Below are 21,824 nucleotides of genomic sequence, written 5' to 3'. Positions count from 1 at the left end.
ATGGTACAAAGGAGCAGGTGTGTGGGGTGCACTGAGAAACAGGATTGGGACAGTGGAGATGCCTTACAGAGCCACTGGCTTGGTGGGCATGTGACTGGGCAAACTTACCCTCTTCCAGTACCTCACCTCTGAGGGGAGAAGGCGAGCAACACAGCATGCCCCAGCTCTGAAGAGTCATTAGTGCATCAAGCTCCTTGTACTGATTCCGGTGAAGAATGTGTTTGACTTGAGTTGCACAGTATCTGCTTTAAAAATTCATGTTTCTTTTTTTCTCTCTGCCCTTGGTAGCAATGCTGTGCTGTTTGAAAAATGACTCACCTCTTTCTGAGGCTGCTTTATATTCAAATGGCTAAACTACTGCTTTTAACCAAAGTTTTGTGGAAAGATTCCCCCTGGCCTCTTTTGGGGCCTTGCAAGTATGTTTATGTGTCCCATCAAAGAGCACAAAGAAAATGTTTTGAGATAGTTCTTGTCAGAAAGATGGAGGCAAACTTTAGTCCAACACAAAAGGTGGGTCAGGATGTGAGAGCCCAGATGTGCAGATGTCAACCTGTTCTGGTGAGCCCAGATAGGCTGTGGCTCCTCTTTATGCTGGGTGTGCATAAAGATGAAGAAAAGCCACCACACTAAGCTCATTTGTGATATAGTTGTTCTCTTTCTCATTTATGTGTTGACTAAGTGTGTTACATTTGCAGTAAAATTCAGAGGGAAAGAAGGTTTCCTCTTGGTTTTCCAGTGACCATATCTGATCAAGGACTGTTAATACCAATCATGACGATCTAATTCAAAACAGAGAACAAAACTCAGGCATGTTAAAGCTTTGGTAAAAATCATCATAACTTGCTGTTATGGGCAAAACTTTATGGTTGGCTGCTTGGTTTAAAAATTCCTGAGAGCATTCCAGAGGAAAGTTTTATTAAAGACATGCTGTCTTAAATATAGTTATACAACACTTCCTTCTCATATATATAGTTACATATATATTTATGTATCTGTAAAGTCAAATTTCCTTGCCTATGTTAAATGACATTTTAGATTATTTAATGGGGACAAATTTTTTAAAGTATCATACAATCCTTCATACCAGTTGTATTGCCCTTTTACATTTATTCTTTTAAAAAAAATAAATCTTATATTTCATTCAGTTAAACAAAATGCTTTCTATTCCCAGAAAATCCCCAAAGCCAAAGCCAGAAGGACGAGTCACCTTCACTGGGATAGCTCATTCCTGTCATCAGGTCTGTGTGTGTGGCAGTTTAGGCTGGGTGCCTCCTGCTGCTGCCACATCAGTTACACCTCTGGTGCCCCAGGTGTCCAGCCCAGTGGGTAGACACAGGAAGCTGTGTAGTTCATTCCCATAATGTCCTGCTCCCTATAAATCCATCTGCAAGGTCTCACACTTCCTCTTTCTTCCCTCCCTGCTCCCGTGGGAGATGCTCCCTATCTGGTAATGGAAGGGGAGTTATCTCAAGGCCTTTTGGACCTGGCTAGGTCTAATGCCAGGAGGAGAAGGGGGAAGGGCAGTCTCAGATCTGGCCAGCTGAGATTAGCCTAACAGTGGGGGGGGGGAGGGGGGAAGAGAGAGCCCTGCAGGTTTTGGGTGTACCCTCAGGTAGGGAGAAGGGGAGTGCTGGGAGGTTTCTGGGTATGCTATTAGGGATTCTGTATGCTTTGGGATTTCTTTTGTCACTCTGCTTGTAGCTCTCTGTATAACATTCACTGCTTTTCCATTTAAACCTTCCATCACTTCTGCAATCCATTTGTCTGAGTCTCATTTTTTTCTGCCCCAGTGGGAGGCAAGGGAGGATCTGCCTTCAAACTGGGACAGTGTGGAAACATTTTATCCAGTCATAACAAGTTTTTCACCATGGAAATATAAATATTTCTATGTCCAGCTTGAGAATACCAGTTTGGTATTCTGAAACACCAGTTTGGTACTGTGAGCTGGGGCAAGGCTGCCCTTGCTGCCTGGGTAGCTGTGTCTTGGTGCACTCATTTGGCCTGCGGGATAGGGACCATGCAGAACAAAGGGCACAGGTTCTCTCACTGCTGTGTCCTGGAGCTGTGTATCCTGCAGACTTTTGCTTACAGCCGAGGCACAGGCAGGACCCATTCTTGTAAGGAGTCATTTACACAATGCTGGGCAGGTAGAGTAAGCCATAGCACAGGAATTAGAGGTGTGACTTCCTTGGTTCAGGAAGGGGTGCCCATTCTGGTTAAACATCAGCCTAATAAGGAGAACAGGGCAGCCATGGCCCTGGACGCTGCAGTGGGACTGCAGATGCAGCCAGGGAAATGCTCCCCTCATCTGCATCTGACACTGAGCTCTGTGCCATATGTGGCTATGCCCATCTGGCAGTCTCCTGGGACTCCACACATCACCTGCACATGTATGTCCATGTCTGTGAGGGCATTTTTGGCAATTGCAAATTGTACCAAAGTTAGAAGCTTGTTACAGGGTTAGTAGTTGTATAGTGCCCACATGTATAAAATGGATCAGACTGTGCTGAGAAACACTGAAACCCAGCCTCACATGACCTTAGTTTGCAGACTGTGAGTTGGGCAAACTTCTTTTCAACAAGTAGTTGTATACATTTAAGTGCAGGCAGGAGTTTTTATTTGAATGCTGTAATTTCAACACGGCTCACCCCTGCCAGGCAGATTTTTCTTGTCCTAACCTTGTGTCAGAATACTTGTCTCTATGGAAAACTGTCAGTTTGGAGATGATATCAATTTAGCTGGATCAGTTTTCATTTTTCTGGATGTAGCACACTGCCAGCAGGCTACATTTTGGGGCCAGGATCTGGAGTCTTGAGTTTTGTTCCGAGCTGTGCCGTTAACTTGTTCTCTAACCTTAGGCAAGTGTTTGCTTTTTTTCTATTGCATCAACAGATACAGGATGCCTCCTCACAGGGCTTAATGAATGTTTGTAAAAGATTTCAGGATTTTTGGGTGAAGACAGAAGTGACTCCACATAGTAGTCAATTGCATCTAACGGCCAGGCCTAGGGCAATGGCATCAAACTGATGTATGGACTTCTCGGTTTCCTTTTCTCCTTACTTTTAGCCACCTCTGTCAACCTCCAGTTTTCTGTCCTGTGCTGAGCATGTTAAAGCACTAATTGTATTGATTTTAGAGTAAGTATAATTGATTTTAGAATAAATATCCTGGAGACTGCAGGAGAGATCCAAAGTCAATTTAAATCACCAGGGACCTCCTATGTGCTTTGGTGGATCCAAGGTGAGCAGGGGCAACATTTGCAGCTTAGTAATAGACAGATGAATGCTCAAACACTGTTAATACCTAAGACTATGCTGAAAAGACAAGGGAATGTGTATGAACTTGATCCAATCCATTCATTAGCTTCCTTATTGCTTAGCAGCTTGAGCTCATTTATTTGTTCATTACAGGCACAGGTGATATGGCTGACAGGTAGATACAAGCCAGGTAATGCTCAAATACCATGATGTCCAGATTCACACAACAGAATCTGGCTTCTTCCTTGATTTGAACAATAAATGGAGGTGAAAAAGATTGTGTTCCTGGTTATGTGAAATATCTTTAGTGAACTTAAAATAAATTAGCCTGGTTTACCACCAGATCAAACAGGTTTTTGCTTAATGAATAGTATCTCAAACAGCAATGTGTCACATTCTGGGATCTTAGATACAAGAGAAACATCCACTAGTTCTGATGAGAACAGAGTTCAACCCATTAAATCAAACAAAAAGATTCAGGAAGAAGTGCCACTGAGAATTCAAAATGTCTGGGTTTGTTATCAAGGACTGCATATGTAATTTTTCTGTGCATGTAGATGGCCTATAACAGAGCCCAACTCTACACTGCTAGAATAACAGATATATTTACAGTGACCTCTGTGGAGAACCTTCTAAACAGAGAAGTTGGAAAAAACATAACTATGAAATTCAGCTCTTGTGTAGCATGATATGGCTGTGAACATGACTTACCTCTGTGGTGCCAGCATTCATCAGTGAAGCTAAAAATGTTTCATAGCTCTAAGAAAGAAAGAAAAAGGGGGCAGGAAATGTATTTCCTTAAAATGTTAATATGTGTCTGTACCACATTTCTGCAGGAGTACCACAGTGGTCAGATCTATAAAAGTGCAGTTACCTCATGGATGATCCATTTATGCACTCAAATGTTCTAATATAGCTACCAATATAAATGCCAATGGTTCTCAGACCCTCTGATAACTGCAAAGAGTGGGTGTGAACTGGATTATAAGATGCATTTTAGATAAGGTTGTCTTTATACTTCCAGAGTTCTGAGTTAATTTTGATTGTCAAAGTTTCTATATTTCTCATAGTTTTGTTCTGACTTCCTACACTCTGAAGTAGGATTTCAACAAGCTGTATTTCATTTAGGTGCTCCTAACTATTAGCCCTGTAGGCCTCCTGTGTCTCTGGTCCCATACTTGGGAGCTGAGAGTACCATGATGGGTGCCTGAACGTGTATGGCAGTGACCTAGTGACGTCTCTGCAGCCACAGCATTGGATACAGATGGCTGGACCACACTTGACAAAGGTCTGCTTATTGTGCCATGTGCACGGCCAGCCATACAGCTGCAGTTTTGCTCTTTCAGTGCTGGAGCAGGTTCAGTTCAGCGATGTTGCCCACACCATGTCCTGGTGTGGTTCATGTCAGGCTCAGATCCTTGGCAATGGAAAGATGATGGAAATCTTGAATGCATGTTCCCATTTTGCCATCTAATGACTGTCCCACCTGAGAGCTAGCTTGCCTTTTGGCTTTCTGCATGTCAGCAAGGCAAAAAATGGTGCATTCACAATGGTCCCAATCAGGAAGAGCAATCCTGGGCATCTGCCATCACTCAGAACAGCTCCTTCTGGTCTTGGGAACTGTGTGCCGATGGTGGCAGCCATAATCTTCCTGAAAGCTTAGCAAGGCTCAGTGATCAGATTCTATCTTTGGCTCTCTGGCTGAGACCTTACAGTTAACTCATCTGTCTTTGGGTTTGTCACTTGTGGGAGAGAGGCGAAACCTAGCATCCTTCCCCAGCAGATGGTTTACAGAAAGGTTTTGGCTGTGGGCATGCCATTTGGTCATCTGTAGTGAAAGAGATTTTCTGATGAGACTGTGAAATCACCCATTAGAGAGCAACTGGAGTTAAATAAGAGCTAAGCAAGCCTCAAGTTTGAAATTTTACATTCAATCAGCTACCCAGATAACCACATCAGCCATTAACACAAACAATCCACAAACCTTAGCTGGCCCAACTAGTGGGGCAGTGGCTGGCAGACCAGTTCAAGGGGACTGCATGCAGGGCACATTTGAATCATATAATCATAGAATCAGCCAGGGTGGAAGAGACCTCCAAGATCATCCAGTCCAACCTATCACCCAGCCCTAATCCAATCAACTAGACCATGGCATTAAGTGCCTCATCCAGTCTTTCCTCGAAGATCTCCAGGGACAGCAACTCCACCACCTCCCTGGGCAGCCCATTCCAATGGCAATGCAAGCCCACCTGGCAATCCTGCATCTTGCCCCAAGCAGCACATGGGTGCAGGCTCACAAAGAGAATTTGCTTGTAAGTTAAAAATGAGTAATTCAGCATTCCTTTGGTTTTTGAATTTTAACTACTGCAGAATGTGTGTCCTGCCACATTACTTCAACCTTGAAATGAAGTACAAATATATGTGATTTGGACTCTAAATATTTAAAGCCAGAATCTAATCTTAGATACGTTGTGTATGCTGTCATCTCGAAAAACCTGATAAAGAGAGACAATGATGGACAGCACAGATTGAAATGAAATTCAAGTTCTGTAACAAAAAACCCTCGCCTTGCTAAATCACATGAATGATTAACCACAAAGAAACTTATGCATGAGCTACAGCAGTGCTGAAGTGGTCTTTGTTGTCATTGTCTTGGTTAACTTCAGAAAAGAAGAGTCAAAATGCATCTCACAGGGAAAAGATATCACCTCCTCCTTCACCTCTTTTCTCTCAGAGATGCAGCTAAATTATTAACATTTTCCAGTTAAATGGCAAACAAAATGTTTATAATCTTCATTTCACTGGGAAGAAAGACAAAATCACAACTATAACCTAAATCAAAGCTATAATAGCACTTGGGCAGTTACAGGCTCTTACTATACATAGCCAGGTCAAAGCAATCAGTGCCGGAATCTTTACACACAGTGAACAAAAACATAACTCGACACAGCTCTCTATCAAATATTATTGTAAGAGGAGTAAGTGCACGAGGGTATGACCCTATTAAATACCAAACCTGTAGCTTCAAAATAGCACAGAACCCAGATGGATGATCTCATCTTGAACAGTAATGTGCCAGAATACAAATAGAAGATTGCAAATGCTCCAAGTGCACAAGGAAAGAAAAATAAGACATGTTAAAATAAAGGGTGAAATGCATCTTGATGGCTGAGCAGAATGAAGGATGCTAGACCTGCTGCTGCCTAAACTGATGGTGGTCATTCTGTTCCCTTAGCTGGACTTAAAGGTCTCAGTAGGAGACTTGTGGATATTGTAAGTGTACAGCAGCCTCACAAGCCAAACTTTAGTTCACTAAAACCAGCAATGAGACTATGAGACTAACCACTCACATCAAGCAAACAAGTGGGTATTTAGCCTCATATAAAGGCTAAGTGATGTTAACATCTGTGTGGCTTTCTAGTTCAGTTGAGTGCAGTGCAGCCATCTGTCTAGGGTAGAGAGTGCTGCAAACTTTAAGTGGAGCTTAGGTCAACTCAGAAAGGCTGTTTGTACACCAGATATGAATAGTACTGTACGCAGCTAGTGGGTGTTTATTAATAAACCAAAAGTGACTTAGACAGATGGAAATGGTTTCTATTTCAGTAAGGCTGTCTGATCTAGTATGAAAAAAATCCACTTCTAGCATTTTCCAGTGAGCTGAACCTGGGAGGGCCTGAGTACTCATGGGGGGCTTCAGGGATGAAAAGTCCATGACTAATCCAGACAGTGATTGTTTCCTTCCTTGGGATTTCAAAGCAATATGGTGTTGTGGTCCAGCAAGTGTCACCAAAACACAAGGTGAAAACCCACATGAAGGGGATCATATGAAGGAGGATGAGGAAATCAGCCAGATCCACAATAATAAAATTCCAAATAGCATCCTGGAAGCAGTCTTACAAATGTGAGCATTGCCATGGACCCAGATGCAGCTGCAGGAAACATGGCTTTTGGTTTGGTTTATATCCCATGGATTGGCATCCAGGCTCTGCAACTGGCAAGAACTGCTGAATAGGAGCGTAGCCACAGGAGAGGAAAGATTAGGGGTATCAAAGGAATACATTTTTCATTTCACTCCTTTCTTATTACAGTAGATTAAAAGAAAAGAGAGTTTTGTTCAACATTCAATTTTGAGGAAAATTAAATAAGCCCAAAACATTGTTCAGAATTAGAGCACCGAATAAAGGATTTCAAAAACACAGTATGTGGTTCGTGGTGGGATTTTTATTTCCTTTTGAGACAAGCCATATACATGAGTCTAAGAGCTATTGTCCTCTGTCTCACTGAAGAAATAGTTTCTTTCTGAAGTGCTCAATCTGTTAAGACATATAGGTGCTTTAAAAGCTTAAAAAAAAGAAGGCAAGCACACAAACTCTCTTCTGGTTCAAATGACAATTACATTAAAAGCAGCAGAGAAGCAGGAATACGTGGGTAAATGAAATAGCTTTTGATTGCCTGGCTATGAATGATAGTAGGATTTGTCCTTTTTGGGAGTGAGATGTGGCAGCAAGCAGTATGCACCAGCAAGACAAAAGTCAGCCCTGAATGACTGGCACAACAGCAGGGATCTTACGTAGAGTGGATGGCTCCTATAAGTCTGCACAGGAGAAACCACTTTCTTCTCTAATGCTTCTTGCCACTGAGCCATTAGGGGACATAATGATGAGTCTGGAAAGTCTCTTTGCCTTCTCTTCTGCCAGGATTCTCAATATCAAAACCTTGAAAATCTCTTTGCCTTCTCTTCTGCTGGGATTCTCAATATCAAAACCTTCCATCCTCACTTTTAGGCCCCATTGACACAAAAGATAACAAAAGAGGAAGGCTAGAAGACCAACTCTAATTGACAATTCCACCTTCTGAATTCATCGTGCATTGATTTAAGATTTCTCAAAATGAAAAAGATGGAAACACAGATTAGGTAAGCACAGAGCTTGTGTGCTGCTATCATTAATCTCCAGGGAATCCCATGCTCTGCGCAGATATGGCAAAGTAGACCTCTAAAAAGAGGAGCTTGCGTAATGGACAACCTAGAAAGCTTTGGGTGCTGAGCTTGACTGCATTAAAATGGGAATAAGGGATGAAAGCAAGTCACAAGGACTACGGTACTGAGATTTCCAGTGCAACAACTGTTGTGACTCAAAATGCCAAACAACAAACGGTAAAGGCCTAGACACAAAATCTCAGAGCTGTTAAATCCAGGACAATTGAAATTCAAACTCAGAGATATTTCAAATCTATGCAGCTGTCTGAAAAAATCCCCCTATGGTACAACAGTTTGGGAATTTGTGAACTTAGAAATTCTGTTCTGAGTTCCCTGTAAATTTTTTGTGTGTATAGTGATAGTTCTTCTGGACTTCAAAAGCTTGCTAGGAAAACCAAATGTACAGACTATGTGTAAACACAACTTAGACTGAGCAAGCTGAGAAACATGTGTCCAACACAACAGCCTGCAGAAGGGAGAGGTTCAAATACAGCTATAGCAGACTGACCAGAGAAATCAACTTGAGCAAGACATACGCCTCACACATGCGAGCTTGCTGAGGTCCCCTCCATCTATAGCTGTTTGCTTATGACATACAGAGAGTGACAAAAAGATCTAATAAGGTGTCAGAGGGTACTAAGGAATAGAGAGTAAGTTTCTGGCCAGAGACAAAACCCTCCAGTTCCTGGTCAGTTGGGTGAATCACTCCATATTGGGCAAGCAGAGGCAGGGACTTGGTCCCACCATGAGGTCTCTACCCACTTGTTTGCTGCTGAGGAGACAAGCAAACTCCCTGGAGAGGCTGAAATCAGCAATGGGATTGAGGCCTGCTGGTGGTGATTGACAGCTTACCCCCATCTCTGAACTATGCTGGTAGATGTCCAAGCAAGGGAGATTTGTTCACAGCAGCAGCTATGCAGTAGAGTGGCTCCTATTATGCAGAGGGAAGGTTCTTGTGCTCAGAGAAGTGCCCCTTGGAAGAGCTGCAGAGGGTATGAAAAGGAGGGAGACCCCCAGTGGGCTTTTTCCTTTTATCTTGCAGATGAACCAGATGGCTGGATCAGCAGAAACCAAAGGAGGAGCATGAAGCCTTTAAGAATCAGATTGCTAAAACGCAGGGAAAATTGAAGCCAAAAACTAGGCCTGGACAAAACAGAGCACCAGAGTGGAAAAACAGGCACTGGAGGGTCTTAGCCAAAAGGGGAAAAAAATAAACCAGCACAGTTCTTCAATTCAAGTTCTAACTCTGTGCTTTCAGGAGAGAAGACTCTGAGAAACTGAAGAACTGGCATTGCATCTCCTTTGTAGCTGCAGCTGCTCACAGTTATCTGCTTCCGTATTGCCTGGCAGACGGCGGTGCAGTGCCAAAAACCCTGAAGGTTTCCCAAGACGTAAAAAAATGGCACCAAAGATTGACCAATGGATCCATCAGAAACTTGCACGTGCTGGCAGGCACACAGGCTTGTCTGACAGGTATTGCCACAGCCACGGTAGCCACCTGCAGCTGCTCTGCATCAAGTCAATGGTGGTGGGGGTAGAGCTAATGTTCCCTCTGAAAGCCTTACTAGCTCAAGCAGGGCTTTCTGAGCTCTCTGGAGAGATGCTGCTGAGCCTGTATTTTGATTGGTTTTCAAGTCCCAAGATGGATTTTCATGAGGCAAGAAGACCTTGCTGCAAAACGTTGCACAACATCGTCTCTTCTCAAGAGTACTCTCATTTTTCAGAGCAAATGCCCATAAAAAGGGCATGACATTAGGCATACCATCTGCAGGATGTGCTGTGCTCCTCCATTACCAACCACAGACTGATGGACACTCCTGCTCTACCATCCCTGGGGGAAGCATTACAGACCCCTTACAACACCCACCCTCCAGTTTCAGTAAAGATCCCATGACACTTGGTGGAAAAAAACAACATTGTATTTGATTTACAATTAACAGGATTTACAAATGGTGACAAAGAAACAGATTAGCCATGAAATTAGGATGCCTTTGTTGTTCAAAGAGTAGCTGGCAAAGCACCTTGATGTAGAAGTCATGTACCTCAGTCCTAAACAGTGTAAAATAACTTACAGCCTGGGCAGGTTCAGGAACGATTATACACAAATGCAAGAAAGTAGAGGACAAAACAAATCAAAAAACCTCTCCCAGCCTACTGGGCATGAAACCAGTTTTGGTGAGGCTTTTGATTTTCAGAAACCGAAGGAAAGGCCCACTGACAAAGACTAGGAATTTTATTAAAAAGGAAAAAAAAATAATCAACAAACAGTAGCAGTCACTGTGTGACATCCTAGCGGGCAGGGAGGGCAGGCAGCAGACACTGCATTAGCTTGCTGAGAATCAGCAGAGTCTGGGCGCTTGGCAGGACAATGAACGAAGGAGTACAGATGGCAGCGCTTCATTAAAATGCTACTTTACTGCCAAAAACTTGCGAGACAAAGAGGAATAAAGTTCTCTGGTGTGCAATACAGCAATTTAAGAAGACGTACCTAACTTTTTGATTCGTATGGAGCTTACCTATATTGTAAACACACACTTTCTGACAAGTTATTTCAATTCTCTTTGCTATGGGTTATGGTGTGTATTCAATCAAATGCAGCATTCCAAGGCTCAAAACTGAGTGGTTTTCAATAGACGGGTATATGATTTTTCCCAATATCATACTAGTATTTTACATCACAAATACAATAAAAACAAGTGATGGTATTTCTAGGACAGTTCCGAGATTCAAATAAAAAATCATCAGAACCATTCTAAAATAAGATATTATACATAATCAGATCATGTTAAACAGCACACTCTCGGCAAGCAGCTAATTACAAGCATTCTGCTGGTCATGTTTTTCACACAAAAGTCATTCAATAACACATAAATATTTCTTTTTCTGATCTGCTTCTTTTTACAAAACCATCAGATTCACAGAATTAGTACAAGTAAGGCACATTAGCATATATCATAAAACTCACAATAATAACAAAGAGTTGTAAAGTTTTAAGGACTATTTATTTCTTTGCAGTGATTTCTGGACCAAATGAGACTTTATCGGTAGAACCCTCCTACGCCGACATGACTTTTATTTCTGTTGCAGCCTACTGTGGTGGGTGCAATACTATGCATCACCATGGACATAAATAATTAAATTAAGAACCGTGTGTGGTAGCAAATCCCATTTTTGTATCTTGCAGAGAAATCAGACACGTTCATAATGTTCGTTATGAGCAAAGACTACGTTTTAGAGCTATTATGGAAGTTAATTTCCAGTTACTAAAATAAAAGGGGATATTGCATGTGTCTCTGAGTATATTATTGTATTCCTAGTACAAATATTGCTTAAGATAGAAAGGATGCTATAGCATTGAATTTACTTGAATAATGAATGCTGAATTCTGATGCCTCAGATTCTACTAAATTAAACAAACTATGTTTTCCTTCTTCCACCCCCCACCCTGCACCCAACCAAAGGACTCTCTTTCCCACAGAAGATTCATTTACACACAACACAGCTTTTCATTAGAAGCATAATTTACAGTAAAAATTCTTTACATTACACCTCTGCTATCAAAAAACATGAAGTCTTTCATTTAAAGTTGTAATTACACATTAAAAAATAGAACACTATTTCCTTAACAGGAAGAATGAATTTGAACATCTTCGGATCAGATTTCTTTATTGCGGCTTTTGAGTCAAAGGTCAGTCACTTTATTCTCTAACGCAGCTGCTATTTGCTGTAAACGGAAGGCAAGCTGCATTTTTTGTGCAGCTGGATCCTCTTCAAGTGCATTTATAATCTAGAAGAAATAAACACAGATAAACATAGCTTAAAATATATGACATAGCTCCCAGAACAAGTGTTTGATGCTACTATGGTTGTAAAGAGTCTTTTGCATTCACTTTGCACCAAAGGTAAGTCCATCTACTAGGCCCCATGTTCTGCTGTTCAAAGGCAGTAAAAATGATTGTCTCTGGTACTTTATCTAAGTTGCTGTAATGTTTCTCATTATGCTGGGATCCAAGCAAATTAATAGGTAGTACCTTTATCTTGTAAAATAATACATTCCAAGATGGAGCAGACGGGGGGGGGGGGGGGAATATCTTTATAGCTATTTAAGAAGCAGTGCTTTTACTTAGAGCACACCCCACAAGGCTTAAGTGTCATTTACCAGCAGTAGTTAAGCCCCAGCCCCATGAGCTTTGGTTATGAGAAACTCTTGGGTGGTCCATGCACAGGCATAAGGCAGGGCAGTACGAGGTCTCTTCTATCTATAGGCAGTAAGATAAAGAAAACGGTCTGGCCGCAGTGTCAGCAGCTGCTGGGAGCTCCCTTTGGCCCTCACCAAGAAATGCCAAGGCTCTAACCCAGCACCACATAGTTCAGGAAGCAAAGAGCTTGCCAGAGGAGCAGCATCCTGCATGCAGCCTCTGCTGGACTGAGTATGTCTAGGCAAGTATGACTGTAAGACACAAGGGATTTGAAAATGAGAGCTAGAAAAGGTCAACTCTTTTGAAAAAGCTTTTCTTCAAATAAGAGTTTTTTAGGGCTTCTCAAGATCAAATTTCAAAGGTTTCAAAAGGTTTTAATTTCCACCATCCTTTAGGGATACTTTTCCACCAACTATTAGGTTTCTCCATTAGAAGAATGTGTTACACAGGAAAACCATTCCTGTTCTGGAACTGGTTTTATTAATACAAGTCAGACACTGTAATCAAGCAGAAACCTTTAGCTGTGTTTAAATGCTATGTAAACTTGTATGTGAGCTGGAGATACAGAGTTTGCCTGTCACTGCCTGTGGTTCTTAATGCTTCTTGCACAATGTACTTCTTGCACATCATTGACAGTGTAGATTAATGCAGTCAGTATCAATCTAGCCAGTAATTTCACTTTGAAGGGCTGGTGTAGCATCTGAGTTTCAAACACTGTGCAAATTTGTTTAGAAATAATTATTTTAATGGATTTGTTTTTAAAGCATGAAAACATTTTTACAAGACAGTTAATAAACACTTATTACGGTATTTAAATTGGACCTAATTTAATTCAATATTGTTCCCTTAATTTAAACAATTACATCTAGCTGTAACTCCTCAAATTTAGACTAAATAATTCATGATTATCTCTGCTGGTGAATATATCCCTCATATAAATGTGGACAATTAGAATGTACCCACTTAGTCACTGTCAAGCCCTGCAGAGATGCAGAAGGTACAGCGCACACTGGGAATCACTGTGCCAGTAATAAAGACAAGGGCAGCTGCAGAATGTTCCAATTTATGCAAATTAAAACATTTTCATGGAAAATAAATAAGCTCGATTAATTTTGCTGAATGGTTCTTGACAGATTATCTCCATAACTCTGAATTAGCAGCCTTTTCATCAGATGCACCTTGTTGTTACACAGTGATGTACATGCAAGGAAGAGCTGCAGCTATGCACTGGGGTTTGCCGGCCTGCCACTGATCAGGTCCCACACGCTGGTGACTCTCCCGTGCCTGCCACCGAACGTGAAATCACAGGTGAGAGCAGGGACAGGGGTGTGGAAGGATGAAGGCTTTATGGGTGATCTGTCATCCAAAGTCCCTGAGTTCTCTAAGAGGTCAAGCCACCGAGACATTCAAGAAAGTGTTGAAAACCAGTTTGGTTAGTGCTAGGGATGAGGGACTAGGAAACCAACACCATCAGGTTGGCCTGCACTCCTCTGGCTGCTTCTCCTACTGACCCTTGTTGCAAGACTTCACAGGGTGATTTGAGTTTCCTTGCTCCAACAGGCTGGCTGCTCCTGTGTAAAGCAGCTGCAGTGAAGCTGAGGATGAAACTCTCTGCCTTTAGTGCTAAATATAAGTGAAAACATGAACTGTGCTGAGGTGCAAGACAAACTGAAGAGAGCTCACTCTTTTTTTCTTTTTTTTTAAATTCAGCATCTGTTCTTACTTGCTTTGATTGAATTCTGAGAGTCTTCTGGAGGCATTCATTTCCATGGAAACCTTTGAATAAATGTTTCCTTCTCTCTTTTTGTTTTCAGATTAAGTTTGGAGAGCCATAGCTACAGCCCAGCTACACTGCGATATTCTTTGCCCCCCTTTCCACAGGGTGTGAAAAATCTAAGAAATGTTTCTGACTGAGTCTGTGAGCCTCCTTTTGAGTCAGGCTATATTCAGCAGTTACTCTACTTTGGTTTACCTTGGGCAGGCACCTCATTTGGCATGGGAAAACAGGGACAGTAGCATGTATGGAAGTTTCAAGTGCATCTTAACTAATAAAAAAAGGCATGGCCCCATTTCCACAAGTAAGCAGGTTTATTGGATTGCTCCTAATGAAAAACTCACACTAGTTTGAAACCTGATATAGCTCTGATGACTACCTTTTGCTCCATGACATTCTTATGAATGACTGTGATGATAAAACTGAAGAGAAATTATTTTAAAGTCTATTTCTCTTTCAGATCTTGTTAAACTATCACAACCCAAACCACACAGCCTGTGACAAGATTGTTCATTTCTAAGAACACACCCTTGACTAATTGTGAAAGAAGGTGTGTAACTGCAAAGTTAGAGCTTGCTGTTCAGCATTACTTTTAACCTGATTGTGCAGGGAATTACAGAAGGCATTCTTTCAGACTGCTGTTACCTTGAATAACTTTTTACCATTGCTATTCAAAAATGAAAACAAAAGCTGTAACTTACCTCATCATAGTATTTGTTAGTATACTGGTAGAGTTGGTGTAGAGCCACAAGTGTATTTAAGGAATCGGTATGTGCCTGGTAAATAACACAAGCAGACAGAAAATGTGTCAAAATATGATCAAGTAGCTGAAAGCTCTGCACACACAGAACTGCTGGATGCAAGATTTCCAAATGGAAGTTCCGCATCCTGTAATTTTTGTTAAATGACGGGGCAGGAAATAATGGATGAGGAACACCAAACTTGTGTTTGGTGTTGGTGTTTTTCCAGCATGCCCACAACTCTGAACACTGGAGGTGGAAAATATTTTGAACTCTGAACGTCAAACTGCAGACTACAGCTCAAACATATGTTAACAACATGGGTATGGAAAACTAGGGCATTACTCAGTACAATCTACGTATTGTTGAGATATTAAGGATTGGTTCTGTCTCTGTCATGGCTGTTTGAAATCCTTTCTCTGGCTCTTACTCTCTGGAATTATTCAAGCCTTGCTGCAGCAAAGGTAACTCATCAAGATGATGAGCATGTGTACATTCAGTAAAGGCCATCTGAATCATGAAGATGGAAAGGAGGGAGAGAGACAGAGACAAAAAGGACTTTAAATGAAGCAGGAAATAACCATTCTATTACTTTTTACTCCCTGCCTCCCTGACATTTAACTTATATAGTGAATGTGTGTTACCTGTCTAAAGAGATAGTTTGTAATTCAAATATATAGGATTCATGTCTCTAGCTATGCCTTTAGTCCTTTAAGTTAGTTAAAAAAATGAAGAATTGCAAAATACTGCTACTAGCGTAAATGATTACCTAAGATCTAGCACAGCAGAGAAACATCTGTCTTTCCTTGCTCCATAAAAGTCACCAAGATCTGGTCAAAATTTGCAATGTTCGATCATTCCTTCCACATTCATTTAAACAAAATGTAATGTAAATCATCAGCATATTCTGCTGATGTGAGAACATTCTACTGAATTTACTTTTATTTGCCAAACATTTTAATTTCATATATCTATATCAATATCAATTTGTGTAATAAATAAAAGTGAGCTAGAAAAGGAAATGTCACTGCAGAGGAGATTGTAGTGAAGGACTGAAAATAGATATACTCTCATGAGGATGATGATCTGCAAAATGTTAAGTCCTAAGGGCACTGAAATAAACTAAAAAATTCCCCAAACATCCTTCTTACCCTAGAACTCTTCAACTAAATTAAGCAAATGAGCAAAGCAGCCAGTAAGTACACTGTCCTTGCTCAGGCTAAACAACATCTTTTAAGACTGATGAGGGCCTCTCCTGGTTCTCCAAGTTAAATCTAGTACTACAAAGGCACAAGGCTGCTATAGCTAAGCTGAGCTGCAGAGTGGACAGAATCCTTTAAGACCAAAGCAGGTTTTGTAGTGTGTTTGCTCCAAGAGTCTCCAGACAGAGTCATCAGCGATCACCGCCCTCAGCTATTCTCCATGAGAGGTAACCCAAATAACCTGTACTGCAAAGAGAAAAGGTGCCACTGAGCAAGCACATGGTGAGCTTCTCACATGCAACAGTCTAAATCAGGCTATGCTTAACATATGTGCCTCCTCTTTAATTGCTGGAATGTAATTTTTGCTGCGGGAGCATTCTGAATTCAGTCATTACATGTTATCAGTATGATCAATGCTAAACCCCTGTATGCTGTGGAGAGAAGACACAATGCAGGAGTGCTATCGTTTTTCCACAATGGATGTGAAAAATACCTGAACACTTTGCTTTGGCACCTACATCACTCAGATTAGTGATGATAACCCTTCTTGACTCCATTCAATAACCAACATTTCAAAGGGCTAAAAGGCACAACAGTAGACAGGAGTATTTCAGAGATTTATGAAAAATCTATTTGATGTTTGCACATACAAAAAAAAAAGGTGTTGAGTTAGAAAGAGAAGACAAAGAAAGACTGTACTATACTTCTCTCCCATTTCAGGACAAGAAAATGGAATTTATTCTTACCCTGGAAATCTCTGCTAGATGGGTATTCATGTCTTGGTCACTAACTGGCACCATCTGACGAATACCTTTGTAGTAACTGCGACAGATGAAAACAGACTTTCAATTAGGTGAAATACACTGTGATTCTCTGGTAATTCTGTCTTTCAATTTTGCAATTATGTTAAACACCCTTCCTAATAATGCAGGAGGTGCTCTACTACGGCACACCAATGATTCCTTTAGTAATGCTTCCTTCCAACAGTCATTAGTACTTCCACAACAGTGGCAAATCATATGTGATTACACAGGCCATACCACAGGAAGGAAATCTATTTATAATTGCAGCTGATGGTTATTTTAGGTCTTCAAACTTTTGAAGTCATCATCTAGCAAGAGTTTTATCCTGTGGCAGACATTCCATGGGATTCACAGAATTACCAATTAGCAAATTAATTAAGTCAGAGAGAGAATAGAAAAAAAAAATATTTCTGAAACTGTTCTCAGGATTTGATCTCCACTAAGTGCAGTGCTGGTTAGAAAGATTGTATGGGTAATGACGATCACTGCAGAAATCAACAGCATATTTTCTCCTGAATTAATCTCTCCATGTGTCTGCACTGAGATGGATATGCACTGGATCATAAGGGTGCTCCATTTCAACTCTGCCAATGCCACCACCAAGGGAAAGTTGTAACATTCAGGAGTAAAATTTTGAGCATTTGACATCTGACTTTGACTACCTTAGCATTTGCTTTCCTCGTGCACAGGCTTAGAGGCCTAACAGCTCCAAATAATCAATGAAAAGAGACTATACTTACTCTTCCACCATTTTCTTGTAGTTAGAGATTTCTTTTGCGTAAAGCAATTTATTACTTGGAGAATCCTGAAAAATGTATCATAGAGAGAAATGTGGTTGATTTATGAACATCTCACTTGAGCTTTACAGATTAGCATTTGAATGCCTATTAACACTGGTAGGGTTACTTGTCCTAAAAGGATGAAGTTTACACATGCCACTGCTGTTGAGTTTTACAAATGTATCAGTGCCAGATGGCATGAAATTTTTGGTGGACATGAAATAATCAGGTCCTAAATTTGCTTTTTATAAAGGCAGATATAATTTTCTCCTTTTTATTATTATCAGTTGGCAGACTAAACTGTAGCACTGACATGTTCACCAACCTGTTAAGCAGTGAAATTCTAACTTCATTATAAAACTAAGAAGAAACTATCAAGGCTGTATCTCCTCAGAGAATGTGTATTGTCTAGGAGGATGCCCTTTGTCTTGTCAGGCATGAGCGTAGTCAGGATGTAGAATGCAAATCACTTACTCTGCTTAATTTGTGCTCTGTTCTTGTGCAAGCATCCATGAAAGTCTGTGCAATGACTGACAAGGAAGCATCCACTACTTCATGAACATGAACATCAAAGATGAAATGGGGATTTTTTAGTATGTTTACCCAGAATCTAAGAGGCAGGCTGCAAAGTAAGAAAAAAGAGAAATAATCCTTTTTACACAATAAATGTTCTACAACAAATAAATCGTGTGAAATTAAGCATGAGTTTTGCATTTTGACCTCCTTACAATAGTGAAGCTTATTTTTATATTTCATTATAATTTGGCACAGCCTATCTGTTGTCTGGTTTCCATGTCTGTAAACCAAGCCTTTACAACTCTCACAGAAAACCTCCTATGAGAAGAATCTGTGCCCCGAAATAGGGAAAGAAGATATCTGTGAGAAACTACCTGAGTAGTATCTTAATAGATGTTGTGGTTTGACAAGTAAATTTAGTCCTGTTTGCCTCTTGCTTTCCTATTCTCTGAGGACAGACAAGAAGTAAAGTGGTAAATCTGCCAAGGACAGCTCCACAGGTAAGCTGGTTTCATTTCTGCAGCTTCTGGGCTTACAGGGAATCCGTTCAATGACATAAACATCTTATCTTAGTTAAAGTGGTTCTGAGAATTATAAACGAAATTTACTTTGGTCTGTGGTAAGAGTGCCAGTACATAGCTGGGAATTGCACTCTCATTTATCTGCAAGTGTTACTCTGTTCATATTGTACCTGTTTGTTTTCCAGATGTGAATGGTATCTTCATCCTTGATGTCATGTTTTTCTGCTTGTTCATCAAGAAAGTCAAAGAAGTATTTCACAGCTGGTGGTACCACGTGGTTTGAGTTGAGCACACTATGAAAGAAGTTATCTACAAACTGCTGAAGTGTCCCCTAAAAGCAAATTGAAAAAAAAATCTATTGCATTTGTGTTATAGGCTGAACTCAGTGCCACCCTAGAACCTTTTATATCTACTGACACCAACAGTCAGTTGCACACACTGATGGCCTTCATCTTGAGGGCTAAGTGTACCAGGTGTCAAAAAAAGGAACTTTTTAGTGCACTGACCTTGCAAACTGCCACACTGTAGAGACCTTCTAGAGAACAATTTTATGTTCTAGCCCAGATGGTTGTGACTTCCCTAACTATTCTACAGTTTGCACAGGAAGGTGTGCTTCCTGCTTGACAGAAGAAGCAGACACTGGTTACTAAGCATACAATACATTTACACTTCAGGATTGTGTGCATCGCATAACTGTTGCCCATTTTTTATTGTTTTTGTGGCTTCCCAACTCCATTTTCACTAACTCCAGAGCACCATGTGATTTTTAGAAAGAGACTGAGGAAAAAGTACCAGTCAGCATCTGACTCTTTGTTCAAGGGCAGGCACTTGGGTCTCATCAGATACTCAGTCTGGCCCAGCTACATGAGCTGCACCACGCCTGAGGAGTGAAGAGTCCCAGGAGTGCTGTGTGCTTGGCTAGATTGCTGAGTCTGCCTGAATCATAGAGACTTCAATCTCAGAGACTGTCCCTTTGTTTTAGAGGTGACCCTGTTGAGGCTACATGCAGTCTGTCCCTCCTCATCTGGTTGACCCTGCAGACACATCTGAAGGGCTGCATCCTGTCTCTAACTGCCACTTCAGGGTAAGGACTGAGTAGGAAACAAATCCTAAGTCACTCTGCTGTCAGCAAGGAAACATCATCAGTCCTTGGGTTATGGGGTTTCTGTGGTCCAGAAGCATAACAGTTCACAGTATGAGTTAATAAAGCTCCAGACTGATAATAATTTATAAACTGGCTATTTGGAATAGAAAAACGGTGTCTGCAAAGCATTAATTAACAGAGGAGAGGGATGTAAACAACTTGCTGGCTCTTTGTCCTGAGTCTATGTCATCCACACAGATGCTTTCCTTCACAGCCACTTTTACACTTGGAAAAAAGGCCTTAGCTGGAATCAAACCACTCTCATTATACACGAGAAGACTGCCTTTAGGGACATGAAACATATAATTCTAAATTCATTCTGCAAGGAAGAAGAGTGCTTCACAAATTTATTTTGCTTGTGAGCCATTCTGCAGTATAAGCACTAAAAATATTCTAAAAGGACATACTAATTGAAAACATTTTTATTTTTCGAAGTTGTAGTGCATTATTTGTCACACACAAGACCAGAGAAATATAAGGCTCTGAAGCAGTTTCTAAACAGGTGTCACAGTGAGTATCCATCTTTGTCTTGCAAGAAAAATCCTTAGTTAACAAACACAGAGTAATGGTTCTCAGCTTTGATTGGGAGTTATACTTTACCTCTTTCCCAGTAATGTTCCTCAGGGCATATTAATCACTTGAAGCCTTGAACACCAGCCTATACAATGACACACCTTTAAGCTGCAGCCAAATGCACAGCTAGTAATTGCACGATTTTCTTCAGTTGTACCTCAAAGTCTATAGAAGTAAGGTGTAAGAATGGTATATCTGAGCCCTACCTTCACAGAAAGAAGTCTGGTCAAGTAGATTTCTGTGATAGCTTTGGTCCTCTCTTTTTCTTTCACGCTGCCCCGCTTTGATTTACCTTCATCTATTTCATCTACTGGCCGTACTAGGTGCCAGACCTTATTTTCATCTTCCAGAAGTGCATGTCCTAGAAAAAGTAATAGCAATAATTAAAAAAACAAACCCACACCCAAAACAGCAACATGAAAGTAGGCAAGCACATGTCGGATCTCTGTTCCCTATCCTTAGCATACCTGTCCTCTTCCCCAGAGGATCTAGATTACTCTGTTCCCATCCTGCATATATGACTTAAGTACTACAGGTTCAATATACATATGCTCAAAAAAAGCTTGCTTTTGTCAAGAGCAAAGGCAGAGGAAAAAATAACATGCAGTAAGGAAACTCCTGTTTGGTCATATAAGCCCAGTATGTGTATTTTTTTGAGGTCTTCACACTGAAGTACTCTACACCTTTGTGAATCTTTGGAGACATCATCAAATTACAGAAACCCAGCTAGGTGTGACCCAAGAGCCACCACAGAAAGAGCAATCATAGCTTACTCCAGGCATAAGGCAAGATATTGTTGTAGCAATCACTGAGTTCAAAGTATGGTACCTGAGTTCAAACCTGCTTCTATCAGCATTTGATCAGCCTCACTTGACTTCATAGCTGAAAGGAGGAAAAATGCATCCCTTTGCTGAGAGGTCATGAACTCCATCAGACAGAGGTAAAGACTGCAGGAAATTCATAATCCATTGTGTAACAAGATTTTGAAAACTGTGTTTGTGAGCATTCACAGCTTAAACCAGGGAAAGTTCTGTCTTCATGTCTGTTCCATATAGCAGAGAGAGGACTAAGCACCTTGATGATAAGGACAGCTCATCTCTTTACCTCAGTATGCTGTCTGTGGCTTGGTGATGCATCTGGTCCCTGAGCTTACTTAGTTCAGTGATCACACAGTGGGGTAAGGGGAGTCTTGCATTTCAGCATTGACATGAGAATTCAGACAATCCCTACGCTTGAGCATCTTTTGGTACAAACAGCCAATATGCAATTAATATCCCTTGAAAAAAGATTCTATCTCACAAAGTTAGTTTCAAATCTCTTTGGTTTGCTTGCTCTTCC

At 40.9% G+C, this 21,824-nt stretch overlaps 1 protein-coding gene across 1 annotated transcript in view; it reads right to left on the bottom strand.

The window, feature by feature from the left end:
• Positions 1-9,810: 9,810 nt before the first annotated feature.
• Positions 9,811-21,824, bottom strand: part of PLXNB2 (plexin B2) — a 257,964-nt gene continuing 245,950 nt past the window's right edge. The window contains exons 33-39 of the mRNA XM_054173886.1: positions 20,693-20,847; positions 18,940-19,100; positions 18,207-18,354; positions 17,694-17,758; positions 16,897-16,972; positions 14,910-14,984; positions 9,811-12,022 (exon numbers count right to left, since the gene is read on the bottom strand). Of these exons, the coding sequence (XP_054029861.1) occupies positions 11,918-12,022; positions 14,910-14,984; positions 16,897-16,972; positions 17,694-17,758; positions 18,207-18,354; positions 18,940-19,100; positions 20,693-20,847 (785 nt within the window). The 3' untranslated portion in view covers positions 9,811-11,917. The remainder of the gene's footprint in view (positions 12,023-14,909; positions 14,985-16,896; positions 16,973-17,693; positions 17,759-18,206; positions 18,355-18,939; positions 19,101-20,692; positions 20,848-21,824) is intronic.

Source organism: Dryobates pubescens, chromosome 27, assembly GCF_014839835.1.
Source record: "Dryobates pubescens isolate bDryPub1 chromosome 27, bDryPub1.pri, whole genome shotgun sequence".
Taxonomy (NCBI): Eukaryota; Metazoa; Chordata; class Aves; order Piciformes; family Picidae; genus Dryobates; species Dryobates pubescens.
Note: the sequence above shows the minus strand (reverse complement) of the source record. Positions and strands in the feature narration are given on the sequence as shown.